This window comes from Lipophrys pholis, assembly GCF_963383615.2.
Source record: "Lipophrys pholis genome assembly, chromosome: 1".
Classification (NCBI taxonomy): Eukaryota; Metazoa; Chordata; class Actinopteri; order Blenniiformes; family Blenniidae; genus Lipophrys; species Lipophrys pholis.
The window spans coordinates 13955278-13974799 of NC_137635.1; the positions used below are offsets into that span (position 1 = coordinate 13955278).

General features: G+C 43.1%; 1 protein-coding gene across 1 annotated transcript in view; it reads right to left on the reverse strand.

Moving 5' to 3' along the window:
• Nucleotides 1-1432: 1432 nt before the first annotated feature.
• grid1b (glutamate receptor, ionotropic, delta 1b) overlaps nt 1433-19522 on the reverse strand; it is a gene marked incomplete at its 3' end in the record, with an annotated part of 396484 nt that continues 378394 nt past the window's right edge. The window contains exons 15-17 of the mRNA XM_080480861.1: nt 18553-18719; nt 12414-12654; nt 1433-1912 (exon numbers count right to left, since the gene is read on the reverse strand). Of these exons, the coding sequence (XP_080336987.1) occupies nt 1433-1912; nt 12414-12654; nt 18553-18719 (888 nt within the window). The remainder of the gene's footprint in view (nt 1913-12413; nt 12655-18552; nt 18720-19522) is intronic.

The window sequence follows — 19522 nt, forward strand, 5'->3', positions numbered from 1 at the left end:
CATTTTCCCAAACGTGCTCAAACAAGTTTGACTTAAATTTGTATATGTTTCGTACCATAAAGGGAAAATGTTATAAAACTGTTCAGTGAACCAAAGGTTGTTCATGTGCTGCAGATGAAAACCTGTTGAGCCAACCAGCAGAGGGAGGTGAGTCTTATTATCAAGTATTTGCGGCGAACACAAGCGACAATGCAAAATTGGGTTAAAAGTGTGCGAAAGCTGCAAAAGAAAAACTTCAAACTGCTTACATTTTCTGTTTTGAATTTTGATGCAGAGAGTTCAAGAGATGTCACAAATAATTTGGTTCTTATTATTTGAAAGATGATTTTATCGTAAGAACAGTTGCGGCAGAAAAAGCTTGTCGACCCCTTGAGAGAGGGCGCGGTGGCCGCCTCAGGTTCTCCCTCCAGGACAACAGTGAGTCTCCTCACCCGCACAGGACTGACGCCAAATAAAAAGCTCCTATAAAAAACAACCCCTCCCCCCCTCCACACACGCACTCGCACACACACGCACGCACACACACGCACACACACAGTGTCAGATGAACACTAATTTACAGTCAACAGAGGAAACGAATGGAAAGTTTTGCTTGGAAAAAAACAAACATAAAGGTATATTATATATTTTCATACAAATGAAAAGAAACCAAAGTCTAAATGTTCTGGATTCGGACTTTTATATATATAGAGGTGCATAACAGGAGGTGTCCAACACGAAGACGTCCCCTACAGCGGTGCATCATGGGTACTGGATTACATCGATGAGTTGTGGAGAGACATCGTTTCATTTCGGCACTTAGAAAACAATCACAATGAATTTTCGCCTCATTGTCGTTTTTTTTTTTTGTTCTTTTTTTTTTTTTGTTTGTTTTTTTTAACTTTGAACGGAACAAAATTTACAAAGCCATTCAAACAGTCCCGACGTTTCATCGATGTAGAGATAGATTTTCTTTTTTCTTTTTTTTGTCTCGTTTTGTTGGTTTTTATAACTCAACTTCAAAAATTGAGAATATTCAAAATACACTTTGACCTCACTTCGTTCTCTTGGTATTTACACAAATATACACGGAAAAATTACAGCCGATGACGCGCCCCAAACACACACACACACACACACACACGCACACACACACACACACACGCACGCACGCACGCACGCACGCACACACACACACGTCCGACCCCTCCTCCCCTCCCCCTCCACTTCCTGTAGTTGTTTTTTTTGTGGTTTTTCTGTGTGTAGTTTTTTTGTAACTTTTCCGAACAGATGATGCGATAGAAAAACTTTTTTTTTTTTTACTTTGTACATATATAGGTTTTTCCCCCCTTTTTAATAACAATAATAATAATAATATTAATAATAATTACCCCACCCCACATCAGAGTCCAGGGACTCCCCATAGCCGCCCCTCCCCCGCCCCGTGTGACCTCTATATGGATGTACTGTGGGTGGCCTCAATGGCTTCGGGTATGGGTCCTGCGGAGACTGCCTGGTAGGACATTGGCATGGGCGTCTTGCCAGGGCTCTGTCGGAAGAGCCCCCCGTTGGGAGCCCTGTGTTTGCACTGCATGGTGCCGCTGCTGAGCGGGTGGTGCGGGGGCAACGTGCTGCCAGGGCCCTGGGACAGGGGTAGCGTCCTGCCTAGGGTCCCCCCATGGTGAGGATGGGGAAGAGGCGGCGGCGGCGCCCCCTCCCCGGGGAGGAAGGTGCTCACAGCGAGGCCCGAGGGCGGGTAGTCCCGCACCACGGACTCCGGCCTCGGGACCAGCGAGGCCTGGCTGGGCTGCATGCTGCCGATGTCCAGCGCAGAGATCTCGATAGAGGGGCCGGGGATCTGCTTGTGGGCCAAGTCCTCGTCCAAAAGACTGTTCATACGGCGGTGCACCTGTTCCAGATTCACCTCCTTGTCCTAGAGGAGGAGGAGGAGCGGGGGACACAGAGGGGGTGGGTGGGGGGAGACAGGGGGAGGGGGAGAGGGAGGGGGACACAGAGGCTGAGATTGGCGACGGGCCGGTTTCTCAGACTGTCTGAGGTTCTGCTGGTGCTCCATGCATCCTCAAGCTGAGCATTCACAACTGTTGGTTCGATTGGAGCTCAGTGGGAACAGAAACTCGTCTGTCTGTGCACCTTGAAATCAAACTTGGCCGGTGAGGATTAGAGGTTGGATGTCTGGAGGAAGCGATAAAACCAAAGCCGGAGCCGCGACTGTGATCGGGCGCCGGGTCTGAATCACCAGAGGACGACGGAGAGTATATTAGACTGTATTATATACTAGAACGATTAAAGGCCCAGAACAACAAGGAACCACAAGATTCTATCAGAGAAGAATCTGCTGAAGTTTTAAAGAGTGCTGACAGACGCCGAATCTTTAAATGAGATAATCCCGTCGTGGAGAAAGCTGCGGTCTTTCGTAACGATGAATTCTTTTTAAAGAATCGCTCTCTCCATGACTCTTTTCACGCCCAATCAATCTTCTTGTTTCTGACACTGAAGATTTGAGACGTTCCAGCTGCAGTTCGTGTTGTTTTGATCCGATTTTTATTGAGCAGATGATTTTCTAATCGCGTCAACGTTTCCTGTCTTGTGTTTGAGCCGTTTGTAAAGAATTCCGACGCAAAATGACGAAACTCTTAACAAGGTTCCATCAGTACCAGATGCTACTGGAGTCGTAGACGCTCAGATTTGTTTGTGTGACGGAACCCGAACATGTCGGGACCGTTTTTATTCACCTGATCTATTTTCCTGTCCGTCCTTGGCATTGCGGCGCTAGAGAAGGAGGACGCGGCCGTTTAATCAACGCTCCGGCTGACGCTGCAGCTCCGGCAGGCTGCAGCACACACACACACACACACACACACACACACACACACACACACACACACACACACACACACACACACACACACACACACACACACACACACACACACACACACACACACACACACACACACACACACACACACGTCAGGTTTTAATAGACCGCCAGTCTGAGCTGCAGGTCTGCAGCAGGTCACGGACGACCGAGGAGGAGGCGTGACTCGCCTGTGAAACAACACACGGCGGTTGCTGGAGCAGGAAACACGGAAACACCGTGCACTGGTGCTCCTGAATGCAGCACGACGCAGGACGGAGCTTCAACTCCTGAACGCGGCGCGGCTCCTGAACGCGGCGCGGCTCCAGCATTGGTTTCACTTTCACTCAGAGGCACAATGATATTAGTCACAGAAAGTCACACAAAAAGTGATCACAACACTGCACGTGACACATTCACAGTGTATATTAATGCAACACATGTTAACAGTCATGTCGGCGGCAGGGCCGGAGCTACGAGGGTCACAGACCCCCACCCCGCCCCCCAATAAATCACAGTAATGACGATCGCTCTGATTTGGATTTAAATTTGAAATCTAAAGACTCATTTTTGCTTTTATGGATGAAATTTGTTCCATCAGCCGAACTGGAACATTGAAATAAGAACTCGGTTTATTTGGCTGCACTACAAAGTGATCCTCTTCTTCCTCTGCTGCATTAAAGGCTGTTGGGCGGTGTGCTGCCTCCCGGTGGTCATTTCAGGAATAGCTTCTGCTTATTAATCCAGGCTGACGTTTTAAGAATTTTGGGGGTTTTTGTTTTTCTTTTCAAGATTTTGATGAACAGTTGCTCAGTCTGAGGAAAGTATAATTATTTTTTTCACTACGTTGCCTTAAATCCAAAGTAAACTCCTGAAGGAGTGACCTCTAGTTTCAAGCGAAGCTACATTTACAGTTAGAGAGTGTCTGGCTCGGCGGCGAAGTTTGAGCTGAAATGTGATGTATTTTCAGTCTATTTGAATTTATTTAGAAACAAGAGCTGATGACAAAGCAGGTTTTTTTCAAGGGTCTTCATCTTTTTAGGATTTATTTCAAGAATATAACGACAAGCTCATCCATCTATTAAGGCCTATCAGAAGTGTTTCCTTCAAAAATAGAAAAGATATGAATTCAAAGCGTAAAAAATAGTAAACTTTCACAAATTTATTATGAAAATGGACTTGAATGTCTCCTGATGTTGCTGACGATAATCTAAATAAGATACAATTTTAATTAGCAATATATGCTACATTAACTTTTTCTGTTAAACTCACAGGTTTACTGAAAATATTCTTTGCACTTGATGTCATGAAAGCACCTTTTTAAACTTTAACTTCAATTTGGAACATTTTTCTCTGCGGTGTGTTCGAGGTTCGCTGGTTTTCTGTGGCTCATACACAGATTGTGTGTGTGTGTGTGTGTGTGTGTGTGTGTGTGTGTGTGTGTGTGTGTGTGTGTGTGTGTGTGTGTGTGTGTGTGTGTGTGTCATGTGCAAGCTTTTCCCAATCCTCATTAAAGCATGTGTGCAGGTTATTGTCTCGGCTCCTCATTAACGCCAGAGTGAATAAATAAAAGCCGGGATTAAACCTTAAAGACGGCTCGGTGATGGAAGCTGAGAGGGAGATTAAAAAAACAACCTTTGACGGCCTCCATTAATTCAACAACACAAGCGGCTCTTTGAACGAGGGGCTCCCGGCGGGGGGTCCTTTCAATCACTCTGCCTCCCGTGACTCTCGTGAATGAACTGTTGATAAGAGCACTTTCACAGTTTGGACTTCAGTTTGGTTTCAAGGGGCTCTGCTCAAAGATTCACAGCGTTTTGGTTTACACGACAACGAATACGAATGTATCTGCTAAACTTTCTTCACTTTTGGAGGGGGGGGGGGGTCCGTTTACACGACACCAGTTTTTATCCCGACTCCCAAGGTGGAAAGATTCTTTCACGGTTGCTATTCCCTGCTGCAGAGACTGTCAGAGGCCACGGAGCCAGTTACTGCGCATGCTTATCGCTCTCCCTCCTGCTCATCCAGTTGTAAACAAACATGGCGGCTCCGTAGTGCCATGACTCGCGGTCCATATTCTAGTTTCACCGTCCAGATCAGTAGTTTTATAGTTGAGACTCACCCCTGATAGCATTCGATGCATCATCAGTCCATGCGGATGTCGGGTGCTCTTCAGTTTATAGTGTGTTGTTCTCTGCACACACGTCTGTGTGGTTTCATTACAAAATCAAGCACCAGCGCCCTCCCGTGGCCCGGCATGCTAACTACGTCGTTGTCTGTGTGTCCGCTGCTGCAGTGTAAACACACTCCTTTTTTTTAAGGAATTAGGTGTTGTCACGTGAAACGTTGTCGTGTAAACGGGGCCCGAGCCACATTTGATACGAGCGCCTCCAACTGGCGGACGGACAGCGGCCAAATGTCAAAGGTCAAAGGAGCTATTGAAGCTATTTGGTTGGATAAGGTGAAATGTTGGAGTTCTATGTTTTTTTTTTTGTTCTTCGTGTCATCTTCTCCGTTTTTGGTGTGTTTCTGTGGCAGAGTTACAACGCCACCTAAAGGCTTGGCATTTGTACCGCATCGTTTTGAGCTGTGTTCATAGTGACCTGTGGATGGCAAAAAAAAATTTAAACGACGGTGAGAGATGAAGAATAATTATTATAAAGTAAAAAAAATATAAAAAATTAAAAAATGCTACTCTGGCTCCATTTTCCAGTTCGGTCACTGGCTAAATCCCATTTTTAAATACCAGTCTTTTCCTTTAAATGCTCCGCTCACGCTTTTGTGAGCTGATTTTTACCAAATAATTGGAACTCCAAAATTAAAAGAACTTTTTGATCATAATTAGCCAGATCGCTAAACGGTACAATATCGTTTTGTAAGTCTGCGATCCTGAATTCCCAGTAAACCCTTCCCACTGGAGTCTGGCTTCATGAGTCTTTAACTGGTTTGAAAGTAAACATGCTCCAATGAAACCTGGTTTTAGCTGCTGAATTGAACTTTTGGCTAAACGGCAATCTCAAAAGATTAAATTTTTTGTAAATGAGTTTGGCTAATCGATATGCACATGTTTTTGTTTTGTTTTTCCTGATGCAATCTGGCTTCATGTGCTCTTCAGTAAGTTAAGAAGCCTACAAATTCAGCTTTTTCCACCACCGTCTGGCATTATTTACACATTACTAAAGTAATTAGGTGGCTCAGTAGCAACCAAACCAAGTGAAAAAAAAACATTTTGAGAAGAATTTGCTCACTAACACTAATCCTCTCACTTTGACTCTGGTTGTTTGAAGCTAATTTCCAATTAGCTTAGTTGCACTGTATTAAAATCTAACTTTGCGCAACATAATCTGGGTTTGTGACATTTAATTGAATAGTTTTCAGCTGTTTGTGGTGTTTTGTTGTGTGTGTGTTTTTTTTTTTTGATATAGCAACCTGGGAAACAATAAGGAAACTGTTATAGTGTTGTTTTCCAGTGTTCTACTGTAACAGGTTGTAAATCACAGTGGAGTTCATTGTCTATATTTTTTCCACAGAATTAATTAGAATGAGTAAAAAGAAAAAAGAGAAATGGGTGATTAAGCAGCAACACTTCAGTCATTGAATCAAACTGACGATAAGCTGTTTTCATGACGCTAATCGGCTCATTTACACATTTACGCATTTTAAATTGAGGTTATTGTCAAAGCTAGCAGTTTGTTTAACTTATTTGACTTTCGAGGTAATTTTTCCACACGAAAAGGTTGCAGGTATTTCCCTGTTAAATCCATCCAGTGCCCTTTTTTAATGTTTACTTCTACAGTTGTACTTCAGTCATCGGTTTATTGTATATTGCTGAAATATTTCACCTCAGCGTGTTTATCTTTTCTGTATAGGGTTTATTGTATATATTTTGCTTCTTTTTATTTATTTTCTAACCTTTTTTCTGCTGTAACAAGTACACTTTTGCCATCTTGATGTTTCTGATGAAGACAAGAAACATGTGAAAGTTAATGTTTATAAACCTACTTGTCCAAAAAGAAGAAAGCTAGATACATTTGAAGTCAACTTGAAGCTAATATTAGCACTTAGCTTTGCCAAAATGTTTTAAGTTCAAGTTTTTAATCGACCGTTGCTTCTTTAATCAGTTTTTTTTCTTTGTGATTTGCTATTTTCAAGTAAAAAAAAAATTAAAAAGTTGATGTATGAGGCCGAGCCGGTTTATTGGTGGTAAACTGCTACGTGTGTTGTGAACGTCGTCCAGTCGAAGGCAGTGGACGATGTTGGTTTCACGATGGAGCGTTGCCGAACCAACGGTCTCTTTTGAGATTGTGAAGACGTGTTCAGTTTGATAACAGGCAAGAAGTGAAAAGGCACTTTGTTTTGTTTTGTTTTTCGTATTTTGCTCAGTGTGAGTGACGTCGAGGTCAGAGGTCAGCCCTTATAACGACAGGCGCTTCAAGACGTACAAATGAAACTAAGTGAGGAGGAACTGATCAAGGAGTAGGTTTCTGATGATGGGGAGGCAGCTGTTCACGGGGGCCGTAGTGGGGGGGGGGGCGCAATTAGTACGGCTTTAATGATATTCTAGAAAAAGTTGTTAAATGAAAGACGTTGTAAATATTTTGTGTAGCTTCTGATTGAAAATTGTAAGCCTTAATGATAAAATTGAGCCGAAATTGAAGAAGAATTACAAAGAAAATGTGTGTTTCTTGTTTATTCACAAGAATGGTGGTCTCTTTTTCACAGTAGTTCTTTTCTCTTTTTGTGAATTACTTTGTTTTTCCACTTTTGTTTTTCGGGAGATATTCTAGTCGACTATCTTAGCTTCTCGCCAAAAACCAAACAAACAAACAAGTAAATATTAGACACAAACATTTGAAAATAGATTCAGGCCTGTTAAATGTGACTGTAGATGACAGGAAACTTCTATTTGGTTTAACTTCCTGGTAAATGGTGTAGAAAATATCGAGAGGCTTCAATATAACACACAACAGGACAACAGGCTGTAAGAAACAGAGGGTTCCTTTTTCCAACACGACCGACAAATTAAGGGGAAATCCAGCTCACTGTGGCTCTGCTGGCTATGCTAATCTACTCAACATGAGAAATGGCTGAATATGCTTTCAAGGAAAGGTGTTCACAGCCGTTCCAGAGATATAAAGAAGAGAAGAGACTATAAAGGACTGAGTGAGTGAGTTATTTTTGAGAGGAGGTTCTAGTCTGACCTGTGTCAATAGCTTCTGCTTCATCCCAGCCTCTCTCTCTGTCTGTCCAAATGTCCCTCCTCCCCTCCGATGAAGCAGTTGTAAAGTCATTATATGTCAATGGACCAGAAACCCTTGCCAGTCTGTAATCCTTAGTAACCTGCACGAGATCATAGACAGTCAAGTGTAAATCAGTTGAGAGGCAGAGGTGGAGACAAGCAGAGAGAGGACAGTGTCCACATTGACATATAATCTTTGCATTGATACGGGAGGAGGGGGGAGGGGGGGGGGGGGGGACACAAGTGAAGCAGCAGGGGTGGGGTGGGGTGGGGGACGAGGGACACAGGGACACAGATCTCAGCGCTACATCCAGCGTGTCTGCTCACACTTTAGTTTATGGATCCACGTGGAAGCCCCCCCCCCCCCCCCGCCTCGACCTCTCCCCCGGCAGAAACCTGCCTCCGGGGGGCGCTGCTGATCTCGGTGTGTGTATGAGTGTGTGTGGAGGAAGGAATGTGAGGAGGAGTCCGTGTACACCTGGAAGCTCATTGTTATGTGATTTCGTCCTCATTAAGAGTCCAGAAGTGCTTAGAACCAACTGCAGCTTCTGATAAAAACACACCACAGACACAAGAAGTATCAGCATTCGGAATTCCTGCAGTGCCGGACTTCTTCTTAGCCTCTCGGGGAGGGGACGATTATTTTAGCATTACAGCACAAAAGAAAGGACAGATTGAAGGATTACAAGTGAAAATGGAAAACTTTTGCTGCATTCTGGGCGTCCGTTTACACGACAACGGTGTTCAGAGTTACTGAAAATACGACATTTTGAAAAAGGCTTCCAAAAGTGGAAGTTTTTGAAAATGCTCCATCACCGTGGAAATGGGGCGGAAAGTAGAAATTCTGCTAACGCGCATGATGGCCGTAGTAACTAGTTGTTCTGCACATGCTCAAAAGATGGACAATATGAATGACGTTTCTTTCAGAGGGTCATGATTCCCAGTCCAGATTCTCCTCGGACTTGCTGGTTTTATATTCGACAGTCACTGTAGTAACAATCCAACTTGGCCATCTGTCTACTACAATGTCTGTACTCCCATAGTTAATATTTATTGTGTTTTCTTATTTTGGCCACTTTTGGCATAACTTGCTAAAACTACATAATTGTCCGAATTTCTGCCGTTTCAATGGACATTGTTTTCAAAATGTTGGAAGTGTAAACGCAAAACTATTTTGAAACAAAAACCCAAAGACAATGCGTTTTCACTAAAACAGGGCCCAAGTCTATAAAAATGGCCACAAACTAAAGTGGCAGGATCAAATGCATTTTGAAAATCCAAACTTTGACAAACACGGGTGAAGTTACCCACGTTTTTTTTGTTTTTATTGTCTTACTGGAGTCATGGTATTCTTACAGACCCTTTGTTCTCCTGATGATATCTCTGGAAAATCTGCGAACACAGAAATCTACGACAGGGTCCCCGTGTTCCTACAATCAAAAGATGATTAGAATGAACTCGGTAAAGAGTTTAACTTTAATCTGAATCAGATTTGTGATGTTTTTCTGCCACAGTTACAAGGTCAAACAACAATTTGCTCATGTTAGGAAAGTGCCTTCATTTTCTTTCCTTTTCTTTATGTGCATCAGTTTAATCTGCAACAATGAGGCTGGTGTCAAATTACAGGCATAAAGAAGAGGAAAGAATTGTTGTTCTTGGCTCCAGTGTTTCAGGAGTATCTTCATAAAAAGTCATAGAATTGTTTAAGAAAGAAAACATTCCTTATCTTACTGAACTGATTAGATTAAGTTGAAAGCTTGAGAAGCTAAAGGAGATCATATTAATGATTCTCCTCGCTGTAAAACTTTCTTCTTCGGTGTCTGAATTCCAGCCGACTCTGCAGCTCTTTGTCCGACCGTCCAGGCTGCTGCACTCGTCTCTAAACTCTCCCCATCATAATCCTCGCCGGCCTTCTCTGCTACATAAGCTTTTAAAAACAAAGCCGCTCCGCAGCCGCAGTTAGCGCACGGCGAAGTGCAACATTTAGCAGCTAAAGAGGCGCGAACACGACTCCGACGGGACGGACTCGCCGTGTTTGCCTTGGAGTCCGGACTCTCTTATCACAGCTTTATGGTCTGTTTTAAGACGTGATCCAACCGTCTGCCAAAGCTTTTTCTGTTGTTTCCTGGACTCGTTCCACGGCCGTCCTTCACTTTTTTTTAAAAACCACTTCTTGTTTTAAAACCCTCCCACGCGTGCGGGCTGCTGGAGTCAGTACGCTGTTCGTCCACCAGGGACACGCGCAGACTTTTTAACCAGCCGTCTGGACGAAGGACGAGATAACGGCGTGAATGATGGCTTTCCCTGCGCGGTCCAAGAAATCTCTCTCTTTAATAACACGCCGCTAAATCACCAGAAAACATGCGGGAAAGTTTGAGAGCGGCTCACCGCTGGTGTCGTCGACACACTGTGGCGTTTCCAGAACAATCACAAACTGCCGCACTGACTTATGATAGAAAGGATTTCTGCTGGAATTCATCCTCCTATGATGAGTAGGACTTTTCTTATAAAGTAACTTCTACTATAATCCAGGTTAAAGAGCATCTTCCTCCCACTAACTGATGGAACTTCACCTGAGGAACGAGTGTTGAGATGTTCAAGCATAAAATACAAGTACTTCAAACATCACGGCTCTCTAAAAGTCGGCATTTGTTTGTTTCAATGCAGAGGACGGTCCCTCTTTAACTCGTCCATATCTCACAAAGTGAGGCAGACACAAACGTATTATTTTGTACACTAACCGCCGGAATTGACATTAAATAAACACGATGGGGAGAAAATCAAATAAATATTTGGAGAGAAACGAGTCATTATGCCAGGCCCACTGGCATGGACAAATTAAGATAAAGAAATAAGACTAAATAAGTAATAATAGGGAAAATCGCCTGAGATTAAGATTCTTAATTGCTTTCTTTAATGCATTTCTTTGTCCAGCGTGAATGTATTTCTTTTATTTCCTTGTAAAGGACTGTGCATCACCTTGGTGCTATAGAAATAAATCTGCGTTGCTTTGCTCGATGTGAAACATCAGGATGACTTTGTCACACACATAATATAAACTACTGATGAATGATTCACGTTTCTAAGCAGACAATGGTCCCGTTTTCTATCCTCCATCGTTTTGCCCTCACTGTTGCCTGCACTGACAGCAGCTGAAGGTCTATTTTTACGGGAGGACGTTAAAACCCGTGACACTCGGGGGTGTGAGCGAACAAGTGACGTCATTTTTAAACTCCGAATGACTTGTAACGTTGTCTGGAAGCTTCCTGGTCCTCGGAGATGAAACGAGGATCGTACAAGCACATGTAATCTCACGTAGCAGCGCCTGCTGGGAGGCGGGGCCGATGAACACATATCAGACTCTGCTTGTTAAAATTGATGAGGATTGAGCCACATTAAGTTTTCATTGGGTGCGATTGCTCTTTAAACCCGGGGAAGGTGGCGCCGCTGGCTCGGCGGGTGTTTGATTACTACGGCGGCCGCGTCGCTGCGGTGTGGTTGCTGCACGAGCGCTCGGTAAATCAGCTGTTAAAGCCCGGGCCGAGCTGCACGGGTCAAGCTTATTTTACGCGTGTGTCGGAAGGATTTCACAGTGAAATCGAAAATGTCCAAAAGTGTTAGAGAGGAGTGTGTCTGGTGTTTGACACTGTTATCCTTCCTTCGCCTCGCCGATCTCTCCTCTCCTGCTAATTATAATCTCCTTTCAGAGCCCCTGGGTGCAGGAAATTACCAAAGCCTCACTGTAGAAAATGAGTTTATAACAATAATTCAATAGCGCGCACTTGAATGGTTACTGAGCCGCCGCAGTGGGAATTAATCATTAAAGTCTGAACTCGGACGTGTTTTATCCTCAGGGGAGGGGGGGGGGGTGGGGGATTAGGGAGGAGTGGGGGAGAGGAGGGGAGGGACATGCCGGACATGCTGGGGTAATTTGCATGTTTTGCCTCGAGTGTTTGGAGTAAATAAAATTAAAATAAATAAAGAGATGTTAGTGAAAGTGTGCTGCTGGGAGTGATGGGCGGGTGAAGGGGAAAAGGCATGAAGTGTCGGGGTCACAGTGAGAATCGTGAGACCAAATTTGATTTCAGTGACTTTGCACGGAGCACTTTGCGCGGCCGCCGCCCCTCCCCCACCAACCCCCCCCCCTCCCCCGCCGCCTGCCTCTGAGCTAGCGCTGCGCCCGCTAACCCTGGGCTACAGCTGCGTGTACTGCAGCTCCACTAAGTCGGGGCTGGCGTCTGCGGCTGGATCCTTAAAGTAGAGTGTGGCAGTGTCTTCCCCCCGCTGGCCCGTCCGCCGGGCCCTGTGCTCGGTCACCTCTTTGGGCTGCTCCTGGCGGCAGCGGTTGCTGTTCCACCAAGCCTCCAGCCCGGCCACCAGGCAGGCCAGCAGCAGCCCCGCGGCCAGGATGCAGAAGATGCCGGCGAAGCTGTGCAGCTTGAGCGAGCGTCCGTCCGGGTGGGCGCTGGCGTGGCTGCTCAGGTCGCAGCGGCCCGTGCGGGGCCACCACTTCTGCTTCATGATGTCCAGGTCGCCCTTCTCCTGCAGCTCCAGGATCCTGCAGGACGAGGACACAGGAGATGATTCAGCGCTCACTCGCCCCGAGGCCAAAAGAGAGGAGTGAGCAGCTTGTAAAAATAAAGTTTGTGCTGCTTCCTCACCGAAACGCCCGAGGCGCCAACATCCCCGCTTCATTTTCATGTCACTTCGCTCACAGAGGATGGAGAAATTAAAGTTTTCTGGATGCTGGAGACTTAAAACTTCTCAGCTTTAACAATCATCCTCCACTGCAGAATATACACCCTGACAAGAACAATTTGATCATTTTAGCTTGAAAAAGTATTATGTTCTGGAAAATTCTGGATTAAATTGATTAGTTGTTTGAGCCCTAAATAATGTGGTGATTATGAGCATCCCCGAGACACATTCTCATCTTTAATTTTTAATCCTCTAATGTGAATTTATTACTTTTTACTGAATGACCTGGTCCAGATGGAAGTATAAGGTGTTGCAGGTGAATGTAACGGCAACATGTTGTTGCTGTTGATGATCGCTTGTTGGGAGAGGGGTGAAAAGAAAATTAAAATAAACATAATTCTCAAAAAATATATATATATATATCTTTTAATGTTTTAATTTGTTTCAACCCGCAGGTGGCACCATCACAGTATATTTTGTATATTTTTTTAACAAACTTCTGCCTTTTATAATAATTTCATATTAGCTCTTTGGCGATACCCTGCAGTTTATTATCTTTGTGTACTGAAATACTTTCTTATAAAAACACTAAGATTAATAATAATTGTGGCAATTAATTTAAAATGGTTAACTATTAAAAAAAAAGAAAAAAAAGTATGCAATTAATGCAGTTTTGTTTACTTCCATTTTTAATTTTTTTTACTACTGAACTTTTTGGTCAGCAGCCACCACCGCCACCACCGCCGCACCAAGCCACCTGGACGACAGAGCAGCCTGACGGCTCGTTGGAGAAAATGAAAGTCTTTGTAAAGCCTAATATAACAACCCCCAGAAGTAAATTTATGCAACAAAACAGCAGGTTGCCATGTGGACTGAGGAGTGACCAGTAGCCAAACTGCTAAAACTGGAGGAAATACTTGAAACTTGCAGGTAAATCATTTTTCTCCTTCCTCTTTATCCCTCGTTGTTGCCTGTATATATGTGTGTCTATATGCTTGCCCATTAGTGTGTGTATGTGTTTGTTAGTGGATATCACACTGTATTATTGCGTCATGGTTCTAGAAATATTTAAATTCTCAAAGCGGAGGACCTGCATTTTCACATATAGTCTGGGTTTTGTTAAATTATCTGTTAGTGGTTAAAGAAAGATGTTTTTGTTGTTATGTTTTTGTTAAACTTTGATAGAAACAGTTTCACTCAAAGCTGAAAAAAGGTTATAAATATGGTCTCTGAATTTAAATGTACTTTCTGTGTCTTGAGTCTACATTACTTCCATAGTTTTCCATAAACATCCATTCCAAGGTTAAGACTTAAGTAGAAGAAATGCGATTAATTACAGAAATTTGTCCGATTAATTAGTTTATTTATTTTAATCAATTGGCAGCACTAATAATAATATAATTTAGTGCCTTTTACTGTCATTTCCCATTAGCTTGTTGTTATTAATCTGCTCTAGTTGTTTCTCTCCTTCTGATATGATCAGATGAAACATCTCAAGTACTTCATGAATCCTGTATGTTTTATTCATGCAGAGTCTGTTGTTGCTAATCTGCTCTAACTGCTTCACTCTATTAAACTACCTTAAGATAAATGTGTGCATTTCTAAAATCATGAAACAAACTGCGGATGTTGGATATATTTTTGACCTCCCGGAGGCACCACTATGGCACATTTTCTCATTTTCCAGGGATTTTGTGTTGCTAATCTGCTCCACCTGTCCTACAAACACATAAGATTTGAACATTTTCAAAACATTCTGACTGTTTGGAACGTGTGTGACCTGCAGGTGGTGCTGTGAGTGCACACAATGAGTGGATAGCGTGAGGTTAAACGAAGACGTTAGTCCGTGCTTTCCTTCCAAGTGTTGAGAATAACAAGAGATGACAATGTTACACTGATCTGTTCACAGCTTTTCTGCATATAGCGGGAGCAGAAATCTTTTGATGGGGAGTTTGACTGAAAAATCGGAATTGACTTCAGACCTTGATGCTGCCTCATCGCTTCAGACTGTGCTGAAGTTATTATAGCCCCCCCCCCCCCCCCCCCCCCCACACGCCCCTCACTCAGTGTAAAACAGATTGTAAACCACCATGAAGATAAAACATGATTAAAAACAGGCAGAATGAAGCTGGTCTCGCTCTGATTCTTCCTCCGGAGCACAACATCACTAGAAAAAGCCCACAATGGGACGATTCAGCAGCGGGATCATCGCTGCTGTTTGTTATTGAACCGGCGATTATGGGCGATTACAGGAGGTGTTAGCTTGTGCTAATCGATACGCTGCAGGAGGAGGAGGAGGGTGGGGGTGCGGGGGGGGCAGTAACTTTCTGACAAGACTCTTCCATAAAATGAGATTACAGGGTTTTTGAATGCGGCACGACAGCAATTTGTCTGCCGTTTAAAGTAATCACACGCGTCGCTGCTGATCTGGTGAGGTCTTTCTTCACTCGGGGGAACGCAGGTGATGATTTTTTTATTTTATTTTATTTTTCTTTGGGATTGATTTGTTTCTTTTCTTTTGAGAAAGAATGAAGCACGGCCACAGCAGGAGGCGCTAAGTTTGTTTTCTGGGAGAAAAGAAAGCGGATCAGATCGAGCTCAGCACTCGAGATGAAGAGGAAGGTACAGTATGTGGGGTAATAGCTCCTCTGAGCACCGGGCGGCAGTAGTGAGTCACTGTTTACGTTTAGCTAAAATAAGTAATCTTATAAGTGCTACTTTGAACTTTGATTCCCAAGATGATTTCAGATTTTGTGGGCACCTTTAAAACAATCTTACACATTCGACCCATTTCAAGATATATTTTCTCCAAGAATCATTTGGAACGATCCCTGTAGCTCTTTGTAGTTCCCTGACGATCTTTTTAGTTCCCTGGGGTGGCTGTGGATCACTGTAGATTTTCTCAAATTTTCTCAAATGTTGGTAGTTTTAGCTCTTGTAGATGATGCAGCCTTGTGTAGATCTCTGTAGTTTCCTGAATTGTCTGTAGTTCCTCAAAGTTTCCTGTAGTTTTGTGGAGATATGTTTAATTCAATCTAGTCATCTTCCCATCTGATAGCTTTCTGTAGTTCTCTGTAGTGGCTGTGGATCCCTGTATCTTTAGTTAACTATAGTTCTCTAAGGTTTTCTCTAATTTCTGTAGTTCTTGTAGCTCCGGTAGATGATGCAGCATTTTATAGTTCTCTGTAGTTTCCTGTGGTTTTGTGGAGATATGTTAATTCACTCAAGTGTTCTGTACATCTTGAGTTAACTCGAGTTTCTCATACCTTTCGTTCTCTTAGCACCTGTAGCTAATGTAGAACTCTAGGGATCTACATCCCGAGAGTACCTGTAGTTCTTGTAGATCCTTTAGTTGATGACGCTCTGTGTATTTCACTGTCATTTCCTGTTGTTGCCCATAGTGGCTGTGGATCCGCGTAGCTTCTAGTAGTTGACCATAGTTCCTCATAGTTTTCTGTTATTTCTGTAGTTCTTTTAGCCCCTGTAGCTGATGTAGTTCTGTGTAATTCTTTTTAGTTCCCTGTACTTCCTGTAGATCCCTTTAATTCCCTCTCGTCATCTGTACATCTGATAGTTCCCTGTAGTGGCTGTGGATCCCTGTAGGAGTTATTAATTTCTCTAGATCTTGTACCTTCTATAGTTGATGCAGCTCTTTGTAGTTTGTAGTTCTCTACACTTCTCTGTAGTATCCTGTATTGTATCTGTTCCCTTTAATTTCCTCTTGTCATCTGTAATCTTATAGTTCCTTGTAGTTCCCTATGTTGGCTGTATATCCATATATCTTCTTGTAGTTAACTATAGTTCCCTGTAATTTTCTGTCATTTGTGTAGTTCTTGTAGTTTTCTGGAGTTCCTGTAGTTGATGGAGCTCTGGGTAGTTACCTGCCGTTACCAGTCATTTCCTGTAGTTTCTTTGTCGTTTACTGTGGAATAACAGTTACACTCAGCTGAATTGTAGGATTTTTTTAAATCTCATGATTAAACTCTTCATCTGATGACTAAAGGAAACTCTAAGTTTCTACCAATGCTAACTGAGAGGCTACTTTAATCGCTTCATGTAAAGCTGAGTAGTTTCATATCCGGTTAAACTTCATATGTGTTGTGTTTTGTCTTTTTCGCTCAAATCTTGACTGGATTGATCGTGAGCGGCTGTGTCGATTATTGTCTTTCATGTCGTCGGCTTTTGACTGGCGCTTCACTGCGAGCCGATCGATACCAGACGGGTGTGAAAGTCTTCTGATGCTGATTCACGATGACGTAACCTGCAGATTCACTTAACAATCTGCATGATTTCTTCTTTCTAAACTCACTCTGGGATCAATTTGTGACTCCAAGTGGAGATGAGCTTTGAAGGAGTAAAAAAAAAAGAAAAACGAAAAAGAGGCGAGTGATTATCTGCGCGCACATCACATGGCAGTAATCCCATTACATTCGTAACACCGGCTCCTTTTCGGGTGAGATTAATTGACTTTAGCGACGCTTATTGACTTAACGGTGCCTTCAGGAATCAAAACACCTGCACGCCTACGCGGGAAGACGCAAACAAGTCGGCGGGTCACCGTGTCGTCGACTGAAGTGCCCCTCGTTAACAGGTACTTAAAGGCAGCACGCTGTAATTGGCTCAGATGGTTGGCTTCACGCACATCAGAGGATTTACAGGCAGATAATGAAGACTTAGTGTCAACAAAGAGGATCAAACTCCTCACAAACGCCTCTAACCTTCATCATTAACTCCGCGTCAGGCTTCGATTCATCACACTAACACAAATCCTACTCAGCCGGCACTCGAACGCATCACGGATTAGGTTCACACACACAGTTCTACTAACATTAGCTACATGAAAAAACACAAACAAACAAAATAAAAAAAATGCTTTGAAACCTCATTAAATAGTTAAACATGATTAACTAGATGTACAACAAGAATGTTCACTGGGCACCTCATGGGCAGGTTATCAGTGGAGACTATAAATTACCACTGTCCCTAAAGGCCTCATTTGAGAGTTTTGTAAGATTGATCAATTTACTGATATTTCCTTAATGCCACAGGCACATACACTCTATAATGTCTCTGTATGTGAGTCTAAAAGCCTCACATACAATTTCACATTGTTATATAAACCTCATGAGAGTGTGCTTTCAGACAATTTGACTGACGATGTCCTGGACGCTTCGCCAAATGCTTCATGTGCAGGCTTTTAATGGACATGATAAAATTCCAAAGTTGCACAAGTTCACAAAAGACTCTTCGGCATTGCGGTTAAACATTTCAGCTATGCTACATGTGGAAACTACAAAAAAAAACCTCTTGTGTTGTAACGGTAATACTACAAATTGAGCATGTTCCCTAAATGCCTAAAAGACCATTCTAAACTGCCACATATTAAATGTCAAAGGTAAAATTTTCAATTTAACAAAGTTCCCTGAATGCCTCACATTACTATCTGATTCTCTGTTGATGCTTAAGTCTCAGAGAAGTTCCAACAATGCTAAGGCTGTCAGGAATCCGTCAGTTAAGCTCATGTTCCCTTAATGCTTGCTTGATATAAACACGACAGAGAAATGATGTTCCCTCAATGCCACGTGTGCATGCTGACTTCATATTTTCAATACTTTGTCCATGTTCCATTAATGCCACACATGTGGGCTATCGACAGCTCCTTTAACTGACAGCTGTTCCCTCGGTAAATGGATGATCCTTCATTTTACCGAAGCCTCTGAACATCCCATGTTGGGTACAAACGGTCCACGGTACTTACTTCTGAGAGAAGAGGTCTCTGTACGGGCTGCCGTGCTGCATGGCGATGCCGTAGCCTTTGCTGCTCATGCTGCTCCCCGACACGGTGATGGTGCAGTCATCGTCCGTTAGGGCAGCGTATTCCAGCACCGCCATGTCCCACAGGAAGGCGTACGGACTCTTCTTCGCCTGCGGATGCAGAGTGAGGCTGGTTTTCAGTTTTAAGCCTCAGGATTACCACTTCCCACTTTGTCCCAGACCCAAACAGGAACACTGGATGTGAATCAGCCAATCACAGTTGAAGAATACCGTACTCTTCACCAAATGTCTGACGAAGCAGCAAAACACATGGAAAAACACATGATGCCTCATGAACATGCGTTTGGGCTTTTCGTCATCTGCCGTTGGTTGGAAATATAATTTCCAGAAAACATCTGAACACCTCACACGAGGTCCATTAGTAAATGTAAAGAGGTTCAGTCTGGCGCTTTAAAATATTCCCACTGATCATCAGACTGAATCATTACAGGATGTTTGTTATTTCAGCTCGGGGCAAAAAAAAAAAGAAAAGGCATTTTAATTTATAATGAGGACCTTTTATGATCTTTGTGGTTCAGTTTGATGTTGCTGTTTTTTTTCTTTTTAAATGTAGATTCACTGCAAACTGTCCTGGGTGTATAAGCCTGAATAAGCTTATGTTAATATAACCCATTAAACATGGAAATGTGGGATAAAACAGTCATTCGACTTTTTTTTACAGGTTCAAGGTTTTTTTATAAATGATTTTCAGTTTCAGTGTGTCAGTTTACCCAACGTCAGTGCTCTACTCCCAAATACTCCCAACATGGGACTTTTCGAAAACATTCCATCTTCATGTAAATGGGCGGGAAAACACAACTTTTCTTAAACGTTGCTGCTGCTCATATGCACTCTGGCCGTAGTCAATAGTTATTAGCAGATCAGCAATCCAACTTTGTCGTGTGTCAATATGA